This window comes from Bufo gargarizans, unplaced genomic scaffold (assembly GCF_014858855.1).
Source record: "Bufo gargarizans isolate SCDJY-AF-19 unplaced genomic scaffold, ASM1485885v1 fragScaff_scaffold_395_pilon:::fragment_2:::debris, whole genome shotgun sequence".
Classification (NCBI taxonomy): Eukaryota; Metazoa; Chordata; class Amphibia; order Anura; family Bufonidae; genus Bufo; species Bufo gargarizans.
The window spans coordinates 422,111-446,733 of record NW_025334108.1 but is presented as its reverse complement, the minus strand read 5'-3'; the positions used below and the strand labels follow the sequence as shown (position 1 = coordinate 446,733).

The 24,623-nt window shown below is 44.5% G+C and overlaps 1 protein-coding gene across 4 annotated transcripts in view; it reads left to right on the top strand.

The window, feature by feature from the left end:
- LOC122922497 overlaps positions 1–24,623 on the top strand; it is a 363,771-nt gene that overhangs the window by 299,065 nt on the left and 40,083 nt on the right. For all 4 annotated transcript variants that reach the window (XM_044273106.1, XM_044273104.1, XM_044273105.1 and 1 more), the window contains exon 14: positions 20,625–20,715. In XM_044273106.1, the coding sequence (XP_044129041.1) occupies positions 20,625–20,715 (91 nt within the window). The remainder of the gene's footprint in view (positions 1–20,624; positions 20,716–24,623) is intronic.

Genomic DNA, 24,623 nt, shown 5'->3' with positions numbered 1-24,623 from the left:
GACAAATAAGTCACAGGGGCCTGATGAGATACACCCAAAATTATTAAAAGAGCTTAGTGGTGAGCTGGCAAAACCGTTAACAGATTTATTTAACCAATCATTAGTAACAGTAGTCGTCCCGGAAGATTGGAAATTGGCAAATGTCGTGCCCATTCACAAGAAAGGTATTAACGAGGAATCCAGCAACTATAGACCAGTGAGTCTGACATCAATAGTAGGCAAATTAATGGAAACCCTATTAAAGGATAGGATTGTGGAACATCTAAAATCCCATGGATTGCAAGATGAAAAACAGCATGGGTTTACTTCAGGGAGATCATGTCAAACAAATCTTATAGATTTTTTTGACTGGGTGACTAAAATAATAGACGGTGGAGGTGCAGTAGACATTGCATATCTAGATTTTAGTAAGGCTTTTGACACTGTCCCACATAGAAGGCTTATCAATAAACTGCAGTCATTGAACATGGACTCCCATATTGTTGAGTGGATTAGGCAGTGGCTGAGTGACAGACAACAGAGGGTTGTAGTCAATGGAGAACATTCAAAACAAGGTCATGTTACCAGTGGGATTCCACAGGGATCTGTACTGGGACCAATTTTGTTTAATATCTTCATAAGTGATATTGCAAAAGGCCTCGATGGTAAGGTTTGTCTTTTTGCTGATGACACAAAGATATGTAACAGGGTTGATGTTCCTGGAGGGAAACGCCAAATGGAAAAGGATTTAGGAAAACTAGAAGAATGGTCAGAACTCTGGCAACTGAAATTTAATGTGGATAAGTGCAAGATAATGCACCTGGGGCGTAAAAACCCAAGGGCAGAATATAGAATATTTGACACAGTCCTGACCTCAGTATCTGAGGAAAGGGATTTAGGAGTAATTATTTCATAAGACTTAAAGGTGGGAAGACAATGTAATAGAGCAGCAGGAGATGCCAGCAGAATGCTTGGATGTATAGGGAGAGGTATAAGCAGTAGAAAGAGTGAAGTGCTGATGCCGCTGTACAGATCACTGGTGAGACCTCACCTGGAGTATTGTGCGCAGTACTGGAGACCATATCTCCAAAAGGATATAGATACTCTAGAGAGAGTTCAGAGAAGAGCTACTAAACTGGTCCATGGATTGCAGGATAAAACTTACCAGGAAAGGTTAAAAGACCTTAATATGTATAGCTTGGAAGAAAGAAGAGACAGAGGGGATATGATAGAAACTTTTAAATACATAAAGGGAATCAACTCGGTAAAGGAGGAGAGCATATTTAAAAGAAGAAAAACTACCACAAGAGGACACAGTTTTAAATTAGAGGGGCAAAGGTTTAAAAGTAATATAAGGAAGTATTACTTTACTGAGAGAGTAGTGGATGCATGGAATAGCCTTCCTGCAGAAGTGGTAGCGGCAAATACAGTGAAGGAGTTTAAGCATGCATGGGATAGGCATAAGGCTATCCTTCATATAAGATAGGGCCAGAGACTATTCATAGGATTCAGATATATTGGGCAGACTAGATGGGCCAAATGGTTCTTATCTGCCGACACATTCTATGTTTCTATCTGTGGGTGACACTTATGGGGGATCTGTGGGTGGCTCTTATTGGGGTCTCTGTGTATGACAGTTATGGGGGGGGGGGAATCTGTGGATGACACATATATAGCATCTTATGCTATGTGTCATCCACAGATCCCCTCCATAAGTGTCCCTGCAGTGAATGACCCTCAATACAGGGCTGGGAGCCGGCATCTGGCTTTATAATGACAGCGGGGCCCGTGCAGTGACTATTCTACTACACGGGCCCCGCTCACTGTATAATCGTATGTCTAATAGTAAATAGTTATGTGCATAATCGCATAATGAGCGGAGTACTTACAACTACAAGCGCTCGCCGAAAGGAGGGAGGAGGCAGGAGGCAGGCCGGGAGGACAGGCGCTGGCAGCGTGAGTCATACGTCATGCGCCCACGCCGCCTGCTTCATTCATAAAGTGGGTGGCGCAGGCTCGTGACATATGACTCACACACTGCCAGCGCCCGTCCTCCCAGCCTGCCTCCTCCCTCATCTCGCCGAGCGTTTGTAGTTGTAAGTACTCCGCAAAAAATTTGCGCAAAAAAAATTGCGCAAAAAATTGCGCGGAAATTCGCAAATCGCAAAATAAGCTGCATTCGCCGTATAAGACGCACTGCTATTTTCCCCCCATTTTTGGGGGGATAAAAGTGCGTCTTATACGGCGAAAAATACGGTACATGTTAAAAGAAACAACAAATATCCATTGCAACATATAACGCCACAGGGATTTTATTTCCTTTTTAAAATACTGTCAAGAGTATCTACTCCTTTAATGGATATTGTCCACTGGTGGTTATTTGTTGTGCTTAATTTGGATTGCACTGCATTACCTAATATTGCAATATATGAGTACTGTCTGTTGTACTTAATTGCTAGGTGCCTTTAGACGGACCTGCTCTAAATTGTGCTGTATTGCAGTTTATTTCATCACCGTCCAGGAGTTGTAAAATAGTATCCCGATATTCGTGGATGTAGGAAAATAATGGATCCAATGTCAATAATAGCGTTTTTAATGTCCAATATCAATATTAGAAACTTTGCTTTGTGACTAGTTCAGATTGTGCACTGTTAGGCTGCGATATTGCAATTCAACTTGCGCCTTCTTAATTGTCTCAATAGTGTAGACAAATGTTGCTGTTCATTAGTATATAGATGTGAAGGAGGTGCTGCATTGTTAGTCAGTTTTTATATTATTAGTTATCAGCAGGGTTACTCACTGTTTGGTGGATTGGAACGGAGATAGGTGCATGCCATGGCGTTCCACGTGGTAGTCGGCACTTTCAATCTTACCTCCCTATGTCTCCTCCAGCTGTGCTGCGTTCACTCTTTGTATTATGAGTGTTATCGGCATCCCATCTGTTGAGACCTCTATGTATCTGCGTCCTCCCAGCTGAATACAGATCCTCCGGTTTGTATCGGTATTGAATACCGGCCAGTAGATACATGGAGCACTCCATTTTAACAATCAAAAAACCGTGGATACTTGGGCATAGATTCGGTCATATCAGACGCATTTCGGAGTATTGAGGCTTACACCTTCATCAGTAGCTAAGTTTACTAAGATCCATGTACCTTTTAAGTCCTTACTGCAAGGTTTAATTAGGGTTGGTCCAAAATGTGGACCACATCGGTACAAGTCTACTGAGAGGCGAGGGGGATGAAGTGCTAAATGAAATAAGACTTCAGCAGAGACACTGCTGCATAAGAAGTTTATATCTCGGCACAAGTGTTTTAGTCACACCCATACAGATTAGTACTTCTCTTTTAATGTCCTCCATGATCCTGGGGCTTCTTCTAAATGAGTAAGAGGAGGTTAGGAAGCCAGTTCTCTACTTTCTGTGTGCAGTAGATAGACTCTAGTCTCCACCCACATTCCTGGCGAAATTGCAAACTAGACGTTACATAGGTAATACGGTTGAAAAAAGACATGAGTCTATCAAGTTCAACAGTAACATTTCCAACAAGCTCTGCATCATTAGAAATTACCAGATCCAACAGAGCATTGCCCCTAGTGGGAGCTTCTACAAACTGGCCCATAAAGTGGTCCTGCAACAAGTTGAGGAATCTTCTCCCCTTTTCGGTTGAGGCAGAACCATGACCCCAGTCAATGTCTGGGAAGTTAAAATCTCACATTATGACCACTGTACTAGCCTGTGCAGTCCACTCTATTTGGTTATACAATTGCGTTTCTATCTCCTCTGTGATGTTAGGGGGTCTATAGATTACACCAAATATTATTTTTCCTGTGTTTATATCCCTTTGAAATTCCAACTATATGGTTTCCACATCCTCACCCACAATTGTCTTCATATCACTCTTCACATACAGGCACATGCCACCGCCTTTTCTATTAACCCTGTCTTTCCTAAATACTGTAAAACGCTTAATATTAACAGCCCAGTCATGCGAAGAGTCCAACCATGTCTCAGCCACACCAACTACATCTATGTGGTCTTGTAGTATCATAGCCTCCAGCTCCCCCATTTTGCTAGCTAGACTTCTGGCATTTGTCAAAATACATTTTAAATTACTATTACCTGTAAAGTGAATATCTGGAATTTTTTTGTTACCTTGGTTTATGTAGTATGTATGTTTTGTAGGTTCTTGTTACCAGCAGTTCTATTTTTTCATCGGTGTATAGTACTGCCCAGTCTTCTTCTCCCTGCTTTCCTCACTAACCCCAGTCCTCGCTAAATCCCCTACCCCCTTATTAGTTTGACCCCCCCCCCCCAGATCCTAGTTCATTCTGCAAATTAGAAAACTGATAAAAATAAATAAATAAAAATGGCAGATATGTCATATTGTAGCCATATGGTGTTATTCCTCGTGTGCTAGCACTGTACTATTGATTGATGCAAAATTTGTTGAAAGTTTAGGTATGCTTTAATGATCTGGCAGTGTGGTCATATAAGGGATGCCACATTTCTTAACAAAAAATACCGACCAAGTTTACATGGGTGAAAAGGGAGTGTTGTTTTAGGGGAGGAGTCAAACTAGGGTTGGGCGATATACCGGTATCACGATATACTCCGGTATAAAAAAAAAAAAAAAAGGCTATCGCTGTTTCCTAATTACCGCGGTATATTTCGTGACATCAAAACGCAGGATCGCGATCCGGAGGCGGTCAATTCATTCCTCGTCGACGCATCCGTGTGTCATCTCGTGAGATTACGCACCCGCATGCGCATTGCGAGTCGGCAAAAGTTAAATGAGTATTTCGTCACCAGCCTGCCAGCCAATGATCATCGCTGGCAGGCTGGTGATTTTCAAAAAAAAACAATCAAAAGCCGTTTAACACTTTATATTTATAAATATAAGGTGTTAAATGGCTTCTGCTGGTCCTTTTCGTCGGTTGGTCCCTGCAGAGGAGCACAGATCACTGTAAGTACACAAGACACCACACACTTAGCCCCAGATCACCCCCCATCACCCCTGTCAATCACTAGTGAAAGGGAAATAAATGATCAGTGTAAACTGTCACATTTTTTTTTTCCACTAGTATTGACGGTTAGGTTTTAGGATAATTTAGGCCCCTTTGTTAGGTAGTTAGCGTCGGTTAGCACCCAGCCCACCGAACCGCAGTCACTGATTAGCGTATTACTAATCAGCATTGGTACTTTTATAGTATCTGTAAGTGATCGGAACCGATCACAGTCAGATCTATAATAGTATTAGTGTCACCTTAGCTCGCCCTCCACCCAAAACGCAGTGTTTGCCCGATCAGGCCTGATCGGTTGCCCACACGTGCGTTCACCCACGCCTGCCCCGCCGCAGTGACAAAAATTTTATTTATTTTTTATCACTGCACAATCACTTTACAAGCGCTGCAGCGCTAAAAAAAAATTGTTTTGATATTTTTTATGAATCGCAGCGGCTTCCGGTACTTCGCTAGCCTCCCATTTGTAAGACAGGCTTGCTTTTTTTCTTGGGTAGTCTCAGGGAATACCCCCTAAATTTAGTTGACCAAATGGCAAATAAGGGGTATTCTTCTGAAGAGGCCTACAGGCTTCTGACCCAGTCGGATGAGGAATGGGAACCCTCATCTGACTAATCCAGCGGGTCAGAATACGAACCTGTAGAAAGCAGTAGCAGTCTGACCCAAAGTTCGGACGATGAGGTTGAGGTCCCTGTTACCACAAGGCTTACCCGGCCCCGTGTTGCTAGACCACAGGTTGCGCAGGATCCGCTTCAAGGGCAGCAGAGTGGGGCTGGCGCTGTCGGATTACGTGGTGAGGCATACACCAGCAGCGCAGCCCATCCTGGACCTAGTACCAGCACTACCGTACAACATGGTGAAGTGGCGAGCACCAGAAGGGCAGTTGAAGCTGGTATGATGGCACTAGAGTCCCTGAGGTGCTGGCAAACCCTGATTTTCAGCCCCCAACTTCAGCCGCACCAGTAGTTCCCCCTTTCATTGCCAAGTCTGGAGTTCGGGTTGAGACAGCTCAGATCGGATCGGCACTGTTTTTTTTTTTAGCTGTTCTTGACTGCGGAGCTCTTGGACTTAGTCGTGGCAGAAACAAATCGGTATGCCACTCAATTTATAGCTGCCAACCCGGGAAGCTTTTATGCCCAGTCAGCCCGTCCAAGTTTCTGAATTTAAAACTTTTCTGGGCCTTCTCCTCAACATGAGCCTAACAAAAAAGCATGAATTGCGGTCATATTGGTCCACGAACCCAATTCATCACATGCCCATGTTCTCTGCTGCCATGTCCAGGACACGATTTGAGACCATCCTGCGTTTCCTGCACTTTAGTGACAACAGTACCTCTCGTCCCAGAGGCCACCCAGCTTTTGACCGGCTCCACAAAATTTGGCCCTTCATAGACCACCTTAACACCAAATTTGCAGATTTGTATACCCCTGAGCAAAACATCTGCATAGACGAGTCCCTTATACATTTTACCGGGCGCCTTGGCTTCAAACAATACATCCCAAGCAAGCGCACCCGGTATGGGGTCAAATTGTATAAGCTATGTGAAAGGGCCACAGGCTATACGCACAAATTTCGTGTCTATGAGGGTAAAGATCAGACCCTGGAGCCGGCCGGTTGCCCTGACTACCTGGGGAGCAGTGGGAAGACAGTCTGGGACTTGGTGTCACTTTTATTTGGCAAGGGGTACCATCTTTATGTGGACAATTTTTTACACAAGTGTGCCCCTCTTCAGGCATTTGTTTTTAGAACAGATTGGCTGCTGTGGCACCGCGCGACCTAGTCGCCGGGGCTTCCCCCAACGGCTCGTTACCACCAATCTTGCAAGGGGGGAAAGGGCTGCCTTGTGTAAAGAAGAACTGCTCGCGGTGAAATGGAGAGACAAGCGTGACGTTTACATGCTCTCCATTCACGCAGACACGACAATACAAATTGAACGAGCAACCAGTGTCATTGAAAAGCCCCTCTCGGTCCACGACTATAATTTGCTCATGGGAGGGGTGGACTTTAATGACCAGATGATGGCTCCTTATTTAATGTCCCGCCTCACCAGACACTGGTATAAGAAGGTGTCTGTATATTTAATTCAATTGGCACTGTATAATAGTTTTGTTCTCTACAGTAAGGCTGGGGGAACAGGATCCTTCCTCAAATTTCAGGAAGAGATCATCGAGAACCTCCTGTATACAGGAGGTTCCGTGGCTCCATCCACCAGTGTAATGAGCCGTCTACATGAGCGACATTTCCCCAATGTCGTTGCTGGTGCCTCAACCCAAGCGCCACCCCGAAAAAGATGTGTCTGTAGCAGGAGTGGAATAATTTGTGACACCCGCTATTTCTGTCCTGACTGCCCTCGCCACCCTGCCCTATGCTTAGGGGGAGTGTTTCCGGAAGTACCACACACAGGTACACTATTAGCATAGGGATTGCATCACACAGGACAGGCACACAGGGCTCTTAGGGCCCTTTCACACTGAGCTGCTGCAAACCTCTCCTTTCACCTGGGACAAAGTGTATAATGTACTTCGCCACATCTCTGGGTGATTTTGCGCTTTGCACATTGACCCATGGGGAAGGAGAGTTTTTTCCTATAAAAAAGTAAAAAAAAGCAAAACAAAAAAATAATCACCAGTAAGCAAAAAGGTTAATGTTCTGTTCCAAAAGTTTAATAAAGTTTATAAAAGTTAATGTTCTGTTCAAATGTTATTATAAAGTTCACGTTAAAGAGGACCTTTAACTTGTATAAACAATGTGAACTGAGTATGCTGCCATATAGAGCGGCGCCCGGGGATCTCACTGCACTTACTATTATCCCCGGGCGCCGCTCCTTTCTCCTGTTATAGGCTCCGGTACCTTTGCTTCTTAAGTTATAGTAGGCGGGTCTTCCCTTGTCCTGTGGGCGTCTCCTTCTCCTAGGCTGCAGCGCTGGCCAATCGCAGCGCACAGCTCACAGCCTGGGAGAAAAAAACCTCCCAGGCTGTGAGCTGTGCGCTGCCATTGGCCAGCGCTGCAGCCTAGGAGAAGGAGACGCCCACAGGACAAGGGAAGACCCGCCTACTATAACTTAAGAAGCAAAGGTACCGGAGCCTATAACGGGAGAACGGAGCGGCGCCCGGGGATAATAATAAGTTTAGTGAGATCCCCGGGCGCCGCTCTATATAGCAGCATACTCAGTTCACATCGTTTATACAAGTGAAAGGTCCTCTTTAATACATTTTTTTGCGTTGCGCCCTGTTTTTCTTTTTTTACCTTCTAGGTGGACCAACCGATGAACCAGCTGCAGCACTGCGCTGCTGTCAGATTACACAAAAGTCGGTGTATGCGGCGCTGCAAGACGAGATTTCTCCTCTGCAGTAAAAAAAAGATACGTTTGCCAAGGCTTATGAGCTGAGGGGCGGTGTTCATATACTTTGGCAAACACTTTGTACATAAAAAAAAAAAAAAAACGGCAATGATTTATTCATCCACATCGATTGATGTGAATGGAGAAATCGGGTTTGCCAGGGCATACGGACTGAGTGGGTTTGGATGTTGGGCGGAGCTCCTATGTCCTGGCAGAAGCCTTTCCCCTCTTTTTTTTTTTTTTTCAGAGATTTTTTTCATCCACATTGATCAATGTGAATGAAGAAATTTGTGCCGTTCATTTTTTTCTTTCAGCCCAGAGGCTGAACGGAAAAAAAATATCTCATTACCCGTATGCTCAATATATGGAGAATAGCAGACACTCCTAATGCTGCCCATACATGTAATGATTCCGGAGACCCTCAAATGCCAGGGCAGTACAAACACCCCACAAATGACCCCATTTTGGAAAGAAGACATCCTAAGGTATTCGCTGATGGGTATAGTGAGTTAATAGACTTTTTTATTTTTTGTCACAAGTTGGCGGAAAATGATGGGGTTTTTTTCCTTTTTTTTTTTTTTTTTTTTTTATAACAAAGTCTCTTATTCCACTAACTTGAGAAGAAGCCTGGAATACAAATGTCTAAAAATGCCCTCCTAAAAGGAATTTGGGCCCCTTTGCGCACCTAGTCTGCAAAAAAGTGTCACACATGTGGTATCACCGTACTCAGGAGAAGTTGGGCAATGTTTTTTGGGGTGTCTTTTTACATATACCCATGCTGGGTGAGAGAAATATCTCTCTAAAATGACAACTTTGTATAATAAAATGAGAAAAGTTGACATTTGGAGAGATATTTCTCTCACCCAGCATGGGTATATGTAAAAATACACCCCAAAACACATTGCCCTACTTCTTCTGAGTATGGCGATACCACTTGTGTGACACTTTTTCGCAGCTTAGGTGGGCCAAGGGGCCCAAATTCTAAAGAGCACCTTTAGGATTTCACAGGGCATTTTTGACACATTTTGATTTCAAACTACTTCTCACGCATTAGGGCCCCTAAAATGCCAGGGCAGTATAAATACCCCACAAGTGACCCCATTTTGGAAAGAAGACACCCCAAGGTATTTTGTGATTGGCATAGTGAGTTCATGGAAGTTTTTATTTTTTGTCACAAGTTAGTGGAATATGAGACTTTGTAAGAAAAAAAATCATCATTTTCCGTTAACTTGTGACAAAAAATAAAAACTTCTATGAACTCGCTATGCCCATCAGTGAATACCTTAGGGTGTCTACTTTCTGAAATGGGGTAATTTGTGGGGTGTTTCTACTGTCTGGGCATTGTAGAACCTCAGGAAACCTGACAGGTGCTCAGAAAGTCAGAGCTGATTCAAAATGTGGAAATTCACATTTTTGTACCATAGTTTGTAAACGCTATAACTTTTGTGCAAACCAATAAATATAACTTATTGCATTTTTTTTTTTTATCAAAGACATGTAGAACAATAAATTTAGAGAAAAATTTATATGGAAATGTAGTTTCGTTTGAAAAATTTTACAACTGAAAGTGAAAAATGTCATTTTTTTGCAAAAAAAATCGATAAATTTAGATTAATAACAAAAAAGTTAAAATGTCAGCAGCAATGAAATACCACCAAATGAAAGCTCTATTAGTAAGAAGAAAGGAGGTAAAATTCATTTGGGTGGTAAGTTGTATGACCGAGCAATAAACTGTGAAAGTAGTGTAGTGCAGAATTGTAAAAAGTGGTCTGGTCATTAAGGGGGTTTAAGCTAGGGGAGCTGAGGTGGATAAAACTGAGTCCGCGGCTGCACTCCCCCATCATTATCTGCCAATTTCTTTCAGCAGCGGCTCCTCCTGCTTGCTCCGAATGTGCTGTCTCCGCCCACCGAAGGTCAGGATGGACTCGCTCCTGGCAAACACAGCTCTGCTGCAGTGAGCAGACTGTGATGTAATTACAATGTATAGTTAGTGCAGGGCCTCAGATAATTGTCTGAGAGTTTATTAGTTAAAAGATTTGTGTCACCGAGTCCCTACCAGATCTCCTGCTCTGCTACACTGCTGCATCCACGCTGTACACACATAGCCCCGCTACATGCTATACTAAAGCCCCCCTTCCCCCCCCCGGACGGCCTTGTCGGGAGACAGGGAGCTGCAGAGCAGGAAGCCTGGCAGGGACTCGCTGACACGTCTCTGACTCATTCGATTCTTTTAACTAATAAACTCTCAGACGATTCTGAGTCCCTGCACGACTCCCCCTGTGCCGTGAGTCTGTGCTGGTTGCCTCTGATTGGTTGGAGGGTGGGGAGGGGCAGGGCTAGCTTCCACTGTAGGCTCTTATTACACTGCCTGCTGCTGCTTCTATGCTAATCTGACTGAGCTGTTTTACATGGATCAGCTCAGTCAGAGGAATCGACTCTTCCGGTTCAGTGAACTGAATCGATTCAAAAGAACGATTCGTTCATGATCCGGACGTCACTATCAGCGAGTGGCGGGAAAGTCAGTCAGAGAATAACTCAGAAGAACCCACACTCCATCCGATTCCGACCGACCCCCACCCCCTGCGGAGAGACGAGACCCTATATATCACAGTTGCCGGACGGGCATCTATTAAAAGGTGTAATGTCACTCCACTCAGCCTATCTTTATCAGATTATAATTACCCCAGTTATACAGTGGAGGAAATAATTATTTGACCCCTCACTGATTTTGTAAGTTTGTCCAATGACAAAGAAATGAAAAGTCTCAGAACAGTATCATTTCAATGGTAGGTTTATTGTAACAGTGGCAGATAGCACATCAAAAGGAAAATCGAAAAAATAACTTTAAATAAAAGATAGCAACTGATTTGCATTTCATTGAGTGAAATAAGTATTTGAACCCTCTAACAAAAAAAGACTTAATACTTGGTGGAAAAACCCTTGTTTGCAAGCACAGAGGTCAAACGTTTCTTGTAATTGATGACCAAGTTTGCGCACATTTTAGGAGGAATGTTGGTCCACTCCTCTTTGCAGATCATCTCTAAATCCCTAAGGTTTCGAGGCTGTCTCTGTGCAACTCTGAGCTTGAGCTCCCTCCATAGGTTTTCGATTGGATTAAGGTCCGGAGACTGACTAGGCCACTCCATGACCTTAATGTGCTTCTTCTTGAGCCACTCCTTTGTTGCCTTTGCTGTATGTTTTGGGTCATTGTCGTGCTGGAACACCCATCCACGACCCATTTTCAGTTTCCTGGCAGAGGGAAGGAGGTTGTCGCTCAGGATTTCACGATACATGGCTCCGTCCATTTTCCCGTTTATGCGAATAAGTTGTCCTGTGCCCTTAGCAGAAAAACACCCCCAAAGCAAAATGTTTCCACCCCCATGCTTGACGGTGTTTTGGGGGTCATAGGCAGCATTTTTCTTCCTCCAAACACAGCGAGTTGAGTTAATGCCAAAGAGCTCTATTTTGGTCTCATCAGACCACAGCACCTTCTCCCAGTCACTCTCTGAATCATTCAGGTGTTCATTGGCAAACTTCAGACGGGCCTGCACATGTGCCTTCCTGAGCAGGGGGACCTTGCGAGCCCTGCAGGATTTTAATCCATTGCGGTGTAATGTGTTTCCAATGGTTTTCTTGGTGACTGTGGTCCCTGCTAATTTGAGGTCATTAACTAACTCCTCCCGTGTAGTTCTAGGATGCTTTTTCACCTTTCTCAGAACCATTGACACCCCACGAGGTGAGATCTTGCGTGGAGCCCCAGAGCGAAGTCGATTGATGGTCATTTTGTGCTCCTTCCATTTTCGAACAATCGCACCAACAGTTGTCACCTTCTCTCCCAGCTTCTTGCTAATGGTTTTGTAGCCCATTCCAGCCTTGTGCAGGTCTACAATTTTGTCTCTGACATCCTTGGACAGCTCTTTGGTCTTTCCCATGTTGGAGAGTTTGGAGTCTGCTTGATTGATTGATTCTGTGGACAGGTGTCTTTTATACAGGTGACTAGTTAAGACAGGTGTCCTTAATGAGGGTGACTAATTGAGTAGAAGTGTCTAACCACTCTGTGGGAGCCAGAACTCTTAATGGTTGGTAGGGGTTCAAATACTTATTTCACTCAATGAAATGCAAATCAGTTGCTATCTTTTATTTAAAGTTATTTTTTCGATTTTCCTTTTGATGTGCCACTGTTACAATAAACCTACCATTGAAATGATACTGTTCTGAGACTTTTCATTTCTTTGTCATTGGACAAACTTACAAAATCAGTGAGGGGTCAAATAATTATTTCCTCCACTGTATGTCTTGGCCCCCTCAGTCCTTCATGCCTGCCACTAACTGCATGCTCCGCAGTGAGCCATCATGAGTCCCTTCAGTACCTCCTCCATGACATGAACAGCAGCTGCTGCCCCCCCACAAGCCACATACTGTATGTAATGTCTCCTTTTGTGGCTGCTGCAGCTGCCCCCATACTGTAATGTCTCCTTGTGGCTGCTGCTCTCATTATCATTTTTCCTTGTGGCCCCCATACAGTATAACGTTTCCTTGTGTGTGTGGCCACCGATACAGTATAATGTCTCCTGCTGGCTGCTGCCCCGTAGTCCATTATAATGTCTCCTTGTGGCCCCCCATACAGTATAACGTCACGTCTCCTTGTGGCCCCCCCATACAGTATAACGTCTCCTTGTTGCCCCCCATACAGTATAACGTCTCCTTGTTGCCCCCCATACAGTATAACGTCTCCTTGTTGCCCCCCATACAGTATAACGTCTCCTTGTTGCCCCCCATACAGTATAACGTCTCCTTGTTGCCCCCCATACAGTATAACGTCTCCTTGTTGCCCCCCATACAGTATAACGTCTTCTTGTGGCTGACCCATTCAGTGTAACGTCTCCTTGTGGCTGACCCATACAGTGTAACGTCTCCTTGTTGCTGCCTCCATACAGTGTAACGTCTCCTTGTGGCTGCCCCCATACAGTGTAACGTCTCCTTGTGGCTGCCCCCATACAGTGTAACGTCTCCTTGTGGCTGCCCCCATACAGTGTAACGTCTCCTTGTGGCTGCCCCCATACAGTGTAACGTCTCCTTGTGGCTGCCCCCATACAGTGTAACGTCTCCTTGTGGCTGCCCCCATACAGTGTAACGTCTCCTTGTGGCTGCCTCCATACAGTGTAACGTCTCCTTGTGTTTTTTTCTTTAAACTGGTATTTATCGCGATATATATATCGTTATCGCGATACATTTTTTATATCGTTATTGTCTGAATATTTTTGATATCGTCCAACCCTATATCAAACTCAGCATAACTGATACTTGTATAACACCGTTCAGATCAGTAGTAATAATAGTAACATAGTTTATATAAGGCTGGAAAAAATATCCTTCCAATCCAGTTCAGCCTTTTTATCTTGCAGGTTGATCCAGAGGAAGGCAGAAAAACTTAATGTGTTGGAAGCCAGTTTTTCTCATTTGAGAGGAAATAAAATCCTTCCAGACTCCAGTCTGTTAATCAAAATAATTCCCTGGATAAACGACGTCTCCAGAAATCTAGTAACTATAACCTGTAATATTATTACAGGCCAGAAATGCATTCAGCCCCCTCTTGAACTTTTAGTGAACTCAGCATCACCACCTCCTTAGGCACAGAGTTCCATAGTCTCACCGCTCTTACCGTAAAGAATCCTCTTCTATATTTTTTGTACAAACCTTCTTTCCTCTAGGCGCAGAGGATGTCACCTCGTCATAGTCCTGGGAATAAATAGATGATGGGAGAGATCTCTGTACTGACCCCTGATATATTTATACATAGTTATTAGATATCCCCGTAGTCGTGTTTTTTTTTAAAATAGTGAATAACCCTAATTTTGATAATCTTTCTGGGTACTGTAGTCCACCCATTCCAGTTATTACTTTAGTGGCCTTCCTCTGGACAGGAGCCAAGAACTATACACAGTATACACATGTCAGTGTTAGGGCTCATGCACATGATCGCGTAGTGTTTTGATGTCTGCAAATTGCAGATCTGCAAAACACCTATGTCGCCCACGTGCGTTCTGCAATTTGCAGAATGGAACAGGTCACCCATAATAGAAATGCCTATTCTTGTCTGCAAAAAATAGGAAATGTTTAATTTCCCCACAACGGCACTACCTGGAGGTTGGCCCGCCTTCTCAGGGACAGGAAACAATAGCGAGATCAGCCAATAAAGGGCCCCCTCCCTCTTACCTCTCCAGTTGTTTCCTGTCCCTCAGAAGGTCGGGATCGCAGATCAGCAGCTCATGTGAGTATTTCTGGCTCTGCCGGAGGGCCGTTGCAGGAGGAGGGTTCGCGGGATGTTGCCTTTGTTCCATCCCTCCCTCCTCTTGGTGTAAATCCGGCGGACGCTGATGACCCCGTGCTTTTATCTCCCGTGTCCTGGACTCCGGACCGGCCAATCTCTGGGCAGCAGGGGGTGTTCCTGGGCCTGAGAACGCTTCCCCATGTGACTCCACCGTGCGCCGTGCTGATTGGGCAAAGTTACGGCGGCACGCATGGGGGCGGGGCTATGACGCAACCCGGAACGAGGAAGTAAAAATACAGGGCGGGCTGCCGGCATTTCTAGCAGCCATCAAGCCCTGTCCTCCAGCAGCATGTCCCTGCAAACTGGATCCGAGGCCCCTGACAAGTCCACAGATGCTCCCAGGCCCTCAAGCCCGGTAAGCCTCCTCTCTATTATTATTAGAATTGGATTCAGTCACATGGGACAAGACCCCTAGGGTGGATGCACCAGTGGCAATAATCTCAGAGAAGAAAGCACTGCCCTTTGAGGATTTGGGCTTACTCAAAGACCCAATGGATAAAAAATGTGAGTCTGCTTAAAAGAACGTGGGAGTCCTCTACTGCGGTACTAAGACCCAGAATTTCGGCGACTTATACGGCCAGAACCTTATCCTTGTGGTTAGGTCAATTGGAAGAACACATCGAGGCGGGCACCCCAAGAGAAGATATTCTAGCCTCTATCCCCATGTTGAAACAGGCCGCAAACTTTATGGCAGATGCTTGTGCGGACATAGTGAGATTGTCAGCCAGAACAGCTGCCCTGTGCAATGCGTCTCGTAGAGCAATCTGGTTAAGAACCTGGTCAGATGATACGGCATCAAAGAATAAGTTATGTGCCTTACCTTGCGAGGAGGATAGAGTGTTTGGCACTGCACTCGATGATATTTTGGAGAAAGCGTCAGATAGGAAAAAAGGCTTTCCCACGGAATCAAAGTTCTTTCATCAGAGACGGTCCTTTCGGCCCTAGAGACGTGGTAGACCTGATCAAAAGAAAAACTATCGGGGCTGTCGTGGCAGTCATCCAGAGGAAGAGGGAAGGGCTTCCTATTTAATCCCGAGAAGTCTTCCCGGGCCACTACTTCCCAATGACGCCAGAAGAGCAGTAGGGGGAAGGCTCGTGCATTTTTATTCAGCTTGGGTGAAAATTCAGGCCTCCCCTTGGGTACTGGGGGGTTATAAAAGAAGGCTACAGTCTGGAATTAATATGCATTCCCCCCAGACCGTTACATGGAGAACTCCAGACTCAGGAAGCAATAGACCAATAAATATTGCTCCTGCTGGAGAAAAGAGCCATCATTCCGGTACCAGTCGGGGAACAGAAGAAAGGTTTCTATTATCCCATATTTCTGGTGAAAAAAACTAACGGTACCTTCAGGACGATAATAAATCTGAAGACCCTAAACAGATACGTGGTTTACAAAAAATTCTAAATGGAGACGGTGAGATCTGTGATCAAACTTCTACAAAAAAAATTGCTAAATGGTGACAGTAGACCTGGCGGGTGCCTACTATCACATCCCAATCCAGAAGAGAGACCAGATGTTTCTGAGAATAGCGGTTTGGTTCTAGGGATCTCTCCATCATTATTAATTTCAAGTTCTCCCATTCGGCCTCAGCTCTGCCCCGAGATTGTTTACGAAAGTCATGACGGAGGTAGCAAAATTCCTTCATCTAGCAGGAATTTCCTTCATACCATACCTAGACGACTTTTTAATTACAGCCCCGTCAGAAAATTTTCTTCGGTGCCACCTTCAAACAATTCTTTTTACCCTAGCCGACCTGGGTTGGATAATAAATCACCAGAAGTCCTGTCTTCTCCTCTCACAAGAAAAAATCTTTCTAGGTGTTCTACTGAACTCACGCCTTATGACCTCTTTTCTGCCAGAAAAGAACCAAAAACATTTAATTTCCAGTATCAAGAGTTTCCAAAGACAAAGGATAACCTTCTTCAGGGAAATAATGATAATATTGGGACTCATGACGTCAACAATTTCATGTGTAAAGTGGGCTCAGCACCACTCAAGGTCGCTCCAAGCCTTCCTTTTGGAGAATTGGGACGAAAATCAGTTATCTCTGAACAAGAAGATAAAAATACCATCGTATCTAAAGATGAACCTAACCTGGTGGACAAAACAGTCAAACTTATCCCGAGGGGTAGAGTTGAGACAGACGGACTTATTAGTTATCACCACCGATGCAAGTCAACAGGGCTGGGGGGCCCACATGAATGGAAAAATGACACAGGGGTCCTGGAAGACACAGCTACAAGCAAGGGGGAACAAGAAGCCCCTCCCTGTCCCTAGTCGCAAGGAAAATTCTAGATTGGGCCGAGAAAAACCTATACTCTATCAGCAGCCCACGTAAGAGGGAGAGAAAATCAATTGGACTTCCTAAGCAGGGATCGACTGCAGCCGGGGGAATGGAGCCTGAACCATCAGATCTTTGCCCAGATTTGTGCCAGATGGGGCACTCCAAAAATCAACCTATTTGCGACAAGGAGAAACAGACAAGTCGTGGGCTTCTTTTCCCTATCCCCTCTAGCCCTGTCATCACCCTGGCCTCAGGATCTTCTTTATGCGTTCCCATGACGCCGTGCGCTCCTGCTCTCAGCAGGAATTCAGGCTGCGGTTCCACGGACCGCTCACGGCCGTGTGCATTTGGCCTAATGCATCCACCCTTTGAACCCCTCGGGGAAATCTCCTTGAGAGCATTAACACTCAAAACAGTATTCCTATTAGCAATCACCACTGCAAGAAGAGTAGGAGAAATCCAGGCTTTCTCTATTTTGCCTCCATATCTTACAGTTTTAGACGACAGGATTATATTAAAACATGCTCCAGAGTTCCTTCCCAAGGTAGTGTCCAGGTTTCACTGTCAGCAGGAAATCACTCTCCCCTCCTTTTGTTCCCAGGCGACATCAGATAAGGAAAAATGGTTCCATAACTTGGATGTTAGAAGGTGCGTACTTCAGTATTTGAGAGCAACAGAAGTTTTGAGGAAGTCGAACCAGTTGCTAGTCCAATATCAGGGACTTCACAGAGGCAAAGCGGCCAGCAAAACCTCCATCTCCAGATGGATAAAGGCCTGCATTACGTTAGCCTACGAAACTGAGGGGATTGCTCCACCTCCTTCACTGAAAGCTCATTCCACCAGAGCATTGTCGGCATCCTGGGCCGAAGGTGCCTCCACTTCATTGGAAGATATTTGTCGAGCAGCGACATGGTCCAACCCTTGTACTTTCCTTTCTTTAAGCATTACAAGCTGGACGTTTCCACCAATAGAGACTTGTCCTTTGGCGGCAAAGTCTTATCTGCGGTAGTCCCACCCTAGTTAGGTATCCTATGTTATTCCTCCAGGTAGTGCTGTTGTGGAGGCGTGGGGAAAATACATAAATTACTCTTACCGGTAATTGGATTTTCCTTTAGCCTCCACAACGGCACGGGATTCCCACCCAAAATTAAAAAAGTGTCAGTGTGTAGATAGTTCTACATATATTTACTTTCAAATACTCTTTTTGTGATGAATTATGAGCAATCTTTTATAATTTTTTTGAGCACATTATGAAGTTTTGAAGCCCCTTTATTGGCTGATCTCGCTATTGTTTCCTGTCCCTGAGAAGGCGGGCCAACCTCCAGATAGTGCCATTGTGGAAGCTAAAGGAAAATCCAATTACCGGTAAGAGTAATTTATGTCGTTTTCTTTTGGGGGGGGGGGGGGGGTCATGAAACGGAGCAACTGATGCAGGCAGCACACAGAGTGCTGTCCGCATCTTTTGCGGAGCCATTGAAGTGTCGTCCGCATCTGAGCCGCAAAAAATGCGGCTCAGGTCCAGTACCAAACAACATTCATGTGCATGAACCCTTACCCCGTGTTTTACCATTTAGTATGTACTGGTTTCTGCCACTTTAAATGTAGAAAGTGAGTGCCTCAAGGAGTGTATTAAAAAAAGAAATGTATTCAACAAATAAAACATACATATAAGGCTACATGCACACGACCGTATGTGTTTTGCAGTCCGCAAATTGCGGATCTATTGTAACAATTTCTAAAACGAACAAGAATAGGACGTTCTATTTTTTTAGAGGGGCTACGCAATGGACATACTGATGCAGACATCTCCTCAAGTCTCATCTGACATGTGGATTGGTCAGATACTAACCGTCTCACCCTCTGAAGTTGGGATTTAGGTATTGCTTTTTTTAAGAACGGGATTTGTGCACTAGAGAAGTGAAGAATACTGTTTGTCTATCTCTTTAGGAAATACGTCTGTTCCCAGAAGACCGCCTTCCTTTTTATAGACCAAGGTGTCTAAGAAACTAACATGATGTTAGTCATAAGTAATGGTAAACTTCAGGTTAAGGTATACCCCATTCAGTTCATCAAAAAAGGTTTCGTAAATAGACAATCGGTATTCTTCACTTCTCTAGTTCACCCCCGGTCCTTAAAAATGCAATACTAAATCCTAACTTCAGAGGGTGAGACGGTTGGTATCTGACCAATCCAACTGTCAAATGAGACTTGACGAGATGAGGGACAAATTTTGCAGGAGCGGTTATCCTAGACAACTATTAGAGGAATCTGGATTTCCCAAGATAACAAAGGAGAAGAGACCACATATTGCCTACTGATCTAATAGTCAGAGTTGCCATGTTTTGGAAAATGCATATCCAGAGGTAGAGGAGTTTCAGGTTCCCCCCTTGATATGCAACAAAAAGAATCCCAATTTCTAGGCTACATGTACACGAACGTTAGTGCTCCGTGCTCGTGCTGCAGACCGCAAATGGGGTCCGTGATCCGCATCCGACGGTCTGCACCGCAAAAAAAGTAGTGCATGCACTACTTTTCTGCGGTGCGGAGGCACGGGCAGAAACACCACGGAAGCACTCCGTAGTGCTTCCGTGAGGTTCCGATCCGTGCCTCCGTTCGTAATCTCCGTGATTGCAGACCCATTCAAGTGACTGGCTCCATGATGCGGAATGTACACGGCCAGTGCCCGTGTATTGCGGGCACGCTGTATGCGGGCCGCAACACGGCCACGGGGGCACACGGTCGTGTGCATGTAGCCTAAGAGACACGCTTGTACAAGCCGATATAGGCAGCTCATTCAGTAGATTGGGACAAACTGCTTTGATACCTAAAACGAAAAGCACCTTTCGATGCCTCCATTGTATCCAATATTCTCAAATAATTAGAGGATTTTAAAATCGAGGGTTATTATACATGTAATACTACCAACGTCATTTATTTAGTAAAATGTTCCCATGGTCTGTTATACATAGGAGAAACAATGCAAGCTATTTAAGACAGAATATGCAAGCATAAACCGATTCGCACGGAGAATCTTCTGTTGCCAATACCCCACCATTTCTGCACTTTGTTGTTTGTAACCACTGAGTCTTTTTGTATTTAATGTTGCTTTTAGTTGAAGTAACATGCATCTCCTGACAGTTTTCCTTTAAGCCTAATATCTGCAGTTTATAGAAATAAATGTTTTTATTTTTTTATTTTCCTGTCCACTGCCTGTTGTGAAACTATCTCTAGCAGCAGAGAGTCTGACGGGTTATAGGAAGTGGAGTGGGTCTTTGCAGGTTCTTTACTCATTCATGCAGCCTATTCATATTCAGAGAGGAGTAGTTCACATCAGGATTGGTAGACTGTTGATAATGTATGGATGTGTTCCTTAGGGAGGCACTATTCCCGCATGTGTAGTGTTCACAGACCCCCTAGGCAGAGAAACTACCCACTCAAAACAGGTGGATTGCAGGAATGCGTGCATCAGCTTCAGGGAAATTTTTGGTCAACTAATAAGGATATTGGTAAAGGCTGTTTCATTGTTACATGTTGTTGGCATGATTGTAAGCCCATACTTTTTAATTTGAGGTATTAAAAGGTATTACTCTTTAAATGTGTATATTTCAACATTGTATCAACTGTGTTTGATTAGTTTTTTAAACGCTTTTAAATGTTTTTTTAACAGACTGTTTCCAAATATGATGCCGTGTCTGAACAAGTAAAATTGAAGCAGCAGGATCCAGCGTCATCTGTTGTGCCACCCAATGCAAATCAAGGTAATTTACTCAGCTATAATATAAATGCATACATCAATGAATTAATCATTAAAGGACAAAGGTGTCTTCTACCTGTTTGTGTCTCACTGCTCATCAGATGACGCCACCAAATCTCAAAAGTAGTTATTTCCATTTTGTCCCTCATGACGACACCTGGAATTTGACAATTGACTTCTGTAGGGACAGGAACATGGTGAGCCTTCCACAACTTCTCACAAGTGTACTGTTACTATAGTAATCAGGCGAGAGAGGAACATTACATAGGGGAGAAAAGAAGTAAAATTCAGGATCTTGTCCATATTAACGGCAGAATGTTCTGATTCATATTGGTCCCTGATCGCCACACTGTTGCTGCCTACAGTCTTGGGTGTTTGTTACAGTGTGGCGCTGCTCTGGTTCTTTTTCAGTGCATCAAGTCTCTACTGGGTCTGAAGGGGCAGAGTGTGCATTCTTATGGGACAGAGCTAAATATAGCCTTCTTTATAGTAGAAAAATCTGGAGTTCAAACTTAAATCTGAGAACAAGAACATTTGCAAATGCACTAGGTGCACATAGAAGCTTGTGATTAATGAATGGATCTGGATGCATCCCATGTCAAGTTAAATCTTGTTGGTCTTAGCCAATCCTGAAAAAAAGGCTATGATATAGATTTTAATCTGCGTCAAAACCTGAGTAAGATATATGTCTAAAGTTCCTGAGAAAGAAGAATTAAGTTTACCTGAATGTGAGGACAATGACAAAAAATACAATTTCTTTATCAGAGTATGTGGATTCCTCCATATTGAATGAAAGGGACTTGAGGGCTTTGGGTACTTTTGGGGGCAATTTTTTTTTAAATTGCTGCATTGTAGTCATTTCTAAAAATTATTTTTTCAATTGGTCTTTATTAAAAATTTTAGCCCCTTTCTCTGTATAGGGTTGAGATTTTCAAGGATCTCGGCTGACGGCTCATGTGAAGCCCCTAATCTCCTGAGAGCTCATAAACACTCATTATAGCTCACTTCTTACTGAGAAGAATGTGGCTCAAATAAGTGTTTGAGCTGTTAGTAATTTAGGAATAAGGGTTATCAGATGACAGCACAAAGTGAGAGTGAAAGTAAGATGCTCACAGTTAGGTGCAAACTTAACCCTTTATGACAAAAACTGCTGAACATATTTAATAAAGACCAATTGAAAAATTATTTTAGCCGAAAATGATTAAAACGCAATCATAAAAAATTGCCACTAAATGTGACTCTAGGGAGGCATACTGTATTACGCTGCGTTTGTTCCCTCACAAAATGCGTACAGAAAAACTGCACGGTAACCGCACAGTCTGCAGTCACCCTTAGGCCCGTTTCACACAAGCGAGTATTCCGCACGGATGCAATGCGTGATGCTAACAAATTGCACCTGCATGGAATCTGGATCCATTAATTTCAATGGGGCTGTGTACATGTGCGTTGGTGTTCTATATTCTGCGATTTTCACACAACTCTGGCCTCATAGAAGTAAATGGAGCTGCGTGAAAATCGCATCCTCAAGCAAGTGCAGATGCGATGCGTTTTTCACGGATGATTGCTAAGAGATGTTGTTTGTAGTTTCTATTAACCACCTGCCGCCACGCTAACGCCGAAAGGCGCCATTGCGGCGGCTCTCCCAGGTCATACTAATGCCGATTGGCGTCATCTCGCCTGAGCCGAGATTTCCTGTGAACGCGAGCACACAGGCGCACGCGTTCACAGGAACGGAAGGTAAGCGAGTGGATCTTCAGCCTGCCAGCGGAGATCGTTCGCTGGCAGGCTGGAGATGCGATTTTTTTTTTTTAACCCCTAACAGGTATATTAGACGCTGTTTTGATAACAGCGTCTAATATACCTGCTACCTGGTCCTCTGGTGGTCCCTTTTGTTTGGATCGACCACCAGAGGACACAGGTAGCTCAGTAATAAGTAGCACCAAACACCACTACACTACACTACACCCCCCCTGTCACTTATTAACCCCTTATGAACCCCTGATCACCCCATATAGACTCCCTAATCACCCCCCTGTCATTGATCACCCCCCTGTAAGGCTCCATTCAGATGTCCGTATGTGTTTTACGCATCCATGGATCGGATCCGCAAAACACATACAGACGTCTGAATGGAGCCTTACAGGGGGGTGATCATTGACAGGGGGTGATCAGGGAGTGTATATGGGGTGATCACCCCCCTGTCACTGATCACCCGCCTGTAAGGCTTCATTCAGACGTCCGTATGTGTTTTGCGGATCCGATCCATAGATGCGTGGATCCGTAAAACACATACGGGCGTCTGAATGGAGCCTTACAGGGGGGTGATCAATGACAGGGAAGTGATCAGTGAGTCTATATGGGCTGATAACCCCCCCTGTCACCGATCGCCCCCCTGTAAGGCTCCATTCAGACGTCCGTATGCGCTTTGCGGATCCGATCCATGGATGCGTTGATCTGTGGACCCCATATACACTCCCTGATCACCCCCCTGTAAGGCTCCATTCAGACGCCCGTATGTGTTTTACGGATCCACGCATCCATGGATCGGATCCGCAAAACACATACGGACGTCTGAATGGAGCCTTACAGGGGGGTGATCAGTGACAGGGGGGGTTATCAGCCCATATAGACTCCCTGATTGATCACCCCCCTGTAAGGCTCCATTCAGACGCCAGTATGTGTTTTACGGATCCACGCATCTATGGATCGGATCCGCAAAACACATACGGACGTCTGAATGAAGCCTTACAGGGGGGTGATCAGTGACAGGCGGGTGATCACCCCATATACACTCCCTGATCACCCCCCTGTCATTGATCACCCCCCTGTAAGGCTCCATTCAGACGCCCGTATGTGTTTTACGGATCCACGCATCCATGGATCGGATCCACAAAACGCATACGGACGTCTGAATGGAGCCTTAGAGGGGGGTGATCAGGGAGTCTATATGGGATGATCACCCCCCTGTAAGGCTCCATTCAGACGTCCGTATTAATAAATATCTTGTCAAAAGACAACTTTTCCCATTTTTTTTAATACAAAGTTGGCATTTGACCGAGATATTTCTCACCCAGCATGGGTATATGTAAAATGACACCCCAAAACACATTGCCCAACTTCTCCTGAGTACGGCGATACCAGATGTGTGACACTTTTTTGCAGCCTAGGTGGGCAAAGGGGCCCAAATTCCAAAGAGCACCTTTAGGCCTCTTTCACACGGGCGTCATGTTTTTTGCCCTGATAAGAGCCGGGTGCGTTGCGGGAAAATGCGCAATTTTCCCACGCGAGTGCAAAACATTGTCATGCGTTTTGCACTCGCGTGAGAAAAATCGCGCATGTTTGGTACCCAAACCCGAACTTCTTCACAGAAGTTCGGGCTTGGGATTGATGTTCTGAAGATTGTATTATTTTACCTTATAACATGGTTATAAGGGAAAATAATAGCATTCTGACTACAGAATACATAGTATAATAGTGCTGGAAGGGTTAAAAAAATAAAAAAGTTAACTCACCTTATCCTCTTGTTCGCGTAGTTCGTTCCCGGTCTGTTCTTTGCTAGCTGTGGGCTTGGGCTGAATGACCTGTGGTGACGTCAGATCACATGCTCCAATCACATGGTCCATCACCATGGTGATGGAGCATGTGATCTGATGTCCTCAAAGGTCCTTTAGCCCAAGCCCACAGCTAGCAAAGAACAGACCGGGAACGAACTACGCGAACAAGAGGATAAGGTGAGTTAACTTTTTTATTTTTTTAACCCCTCCAGCACTATTATACTATGTATTCTGTAGTCAGAATGCTATTATTTTCCCTTATAACCATGTTATAAGGGAAAATAATACAGTGAATAGACTGTCACCTAGAACCCATGCGTGAAAATCGCACCGCATCCGCACTTCACTTCTATGGGGC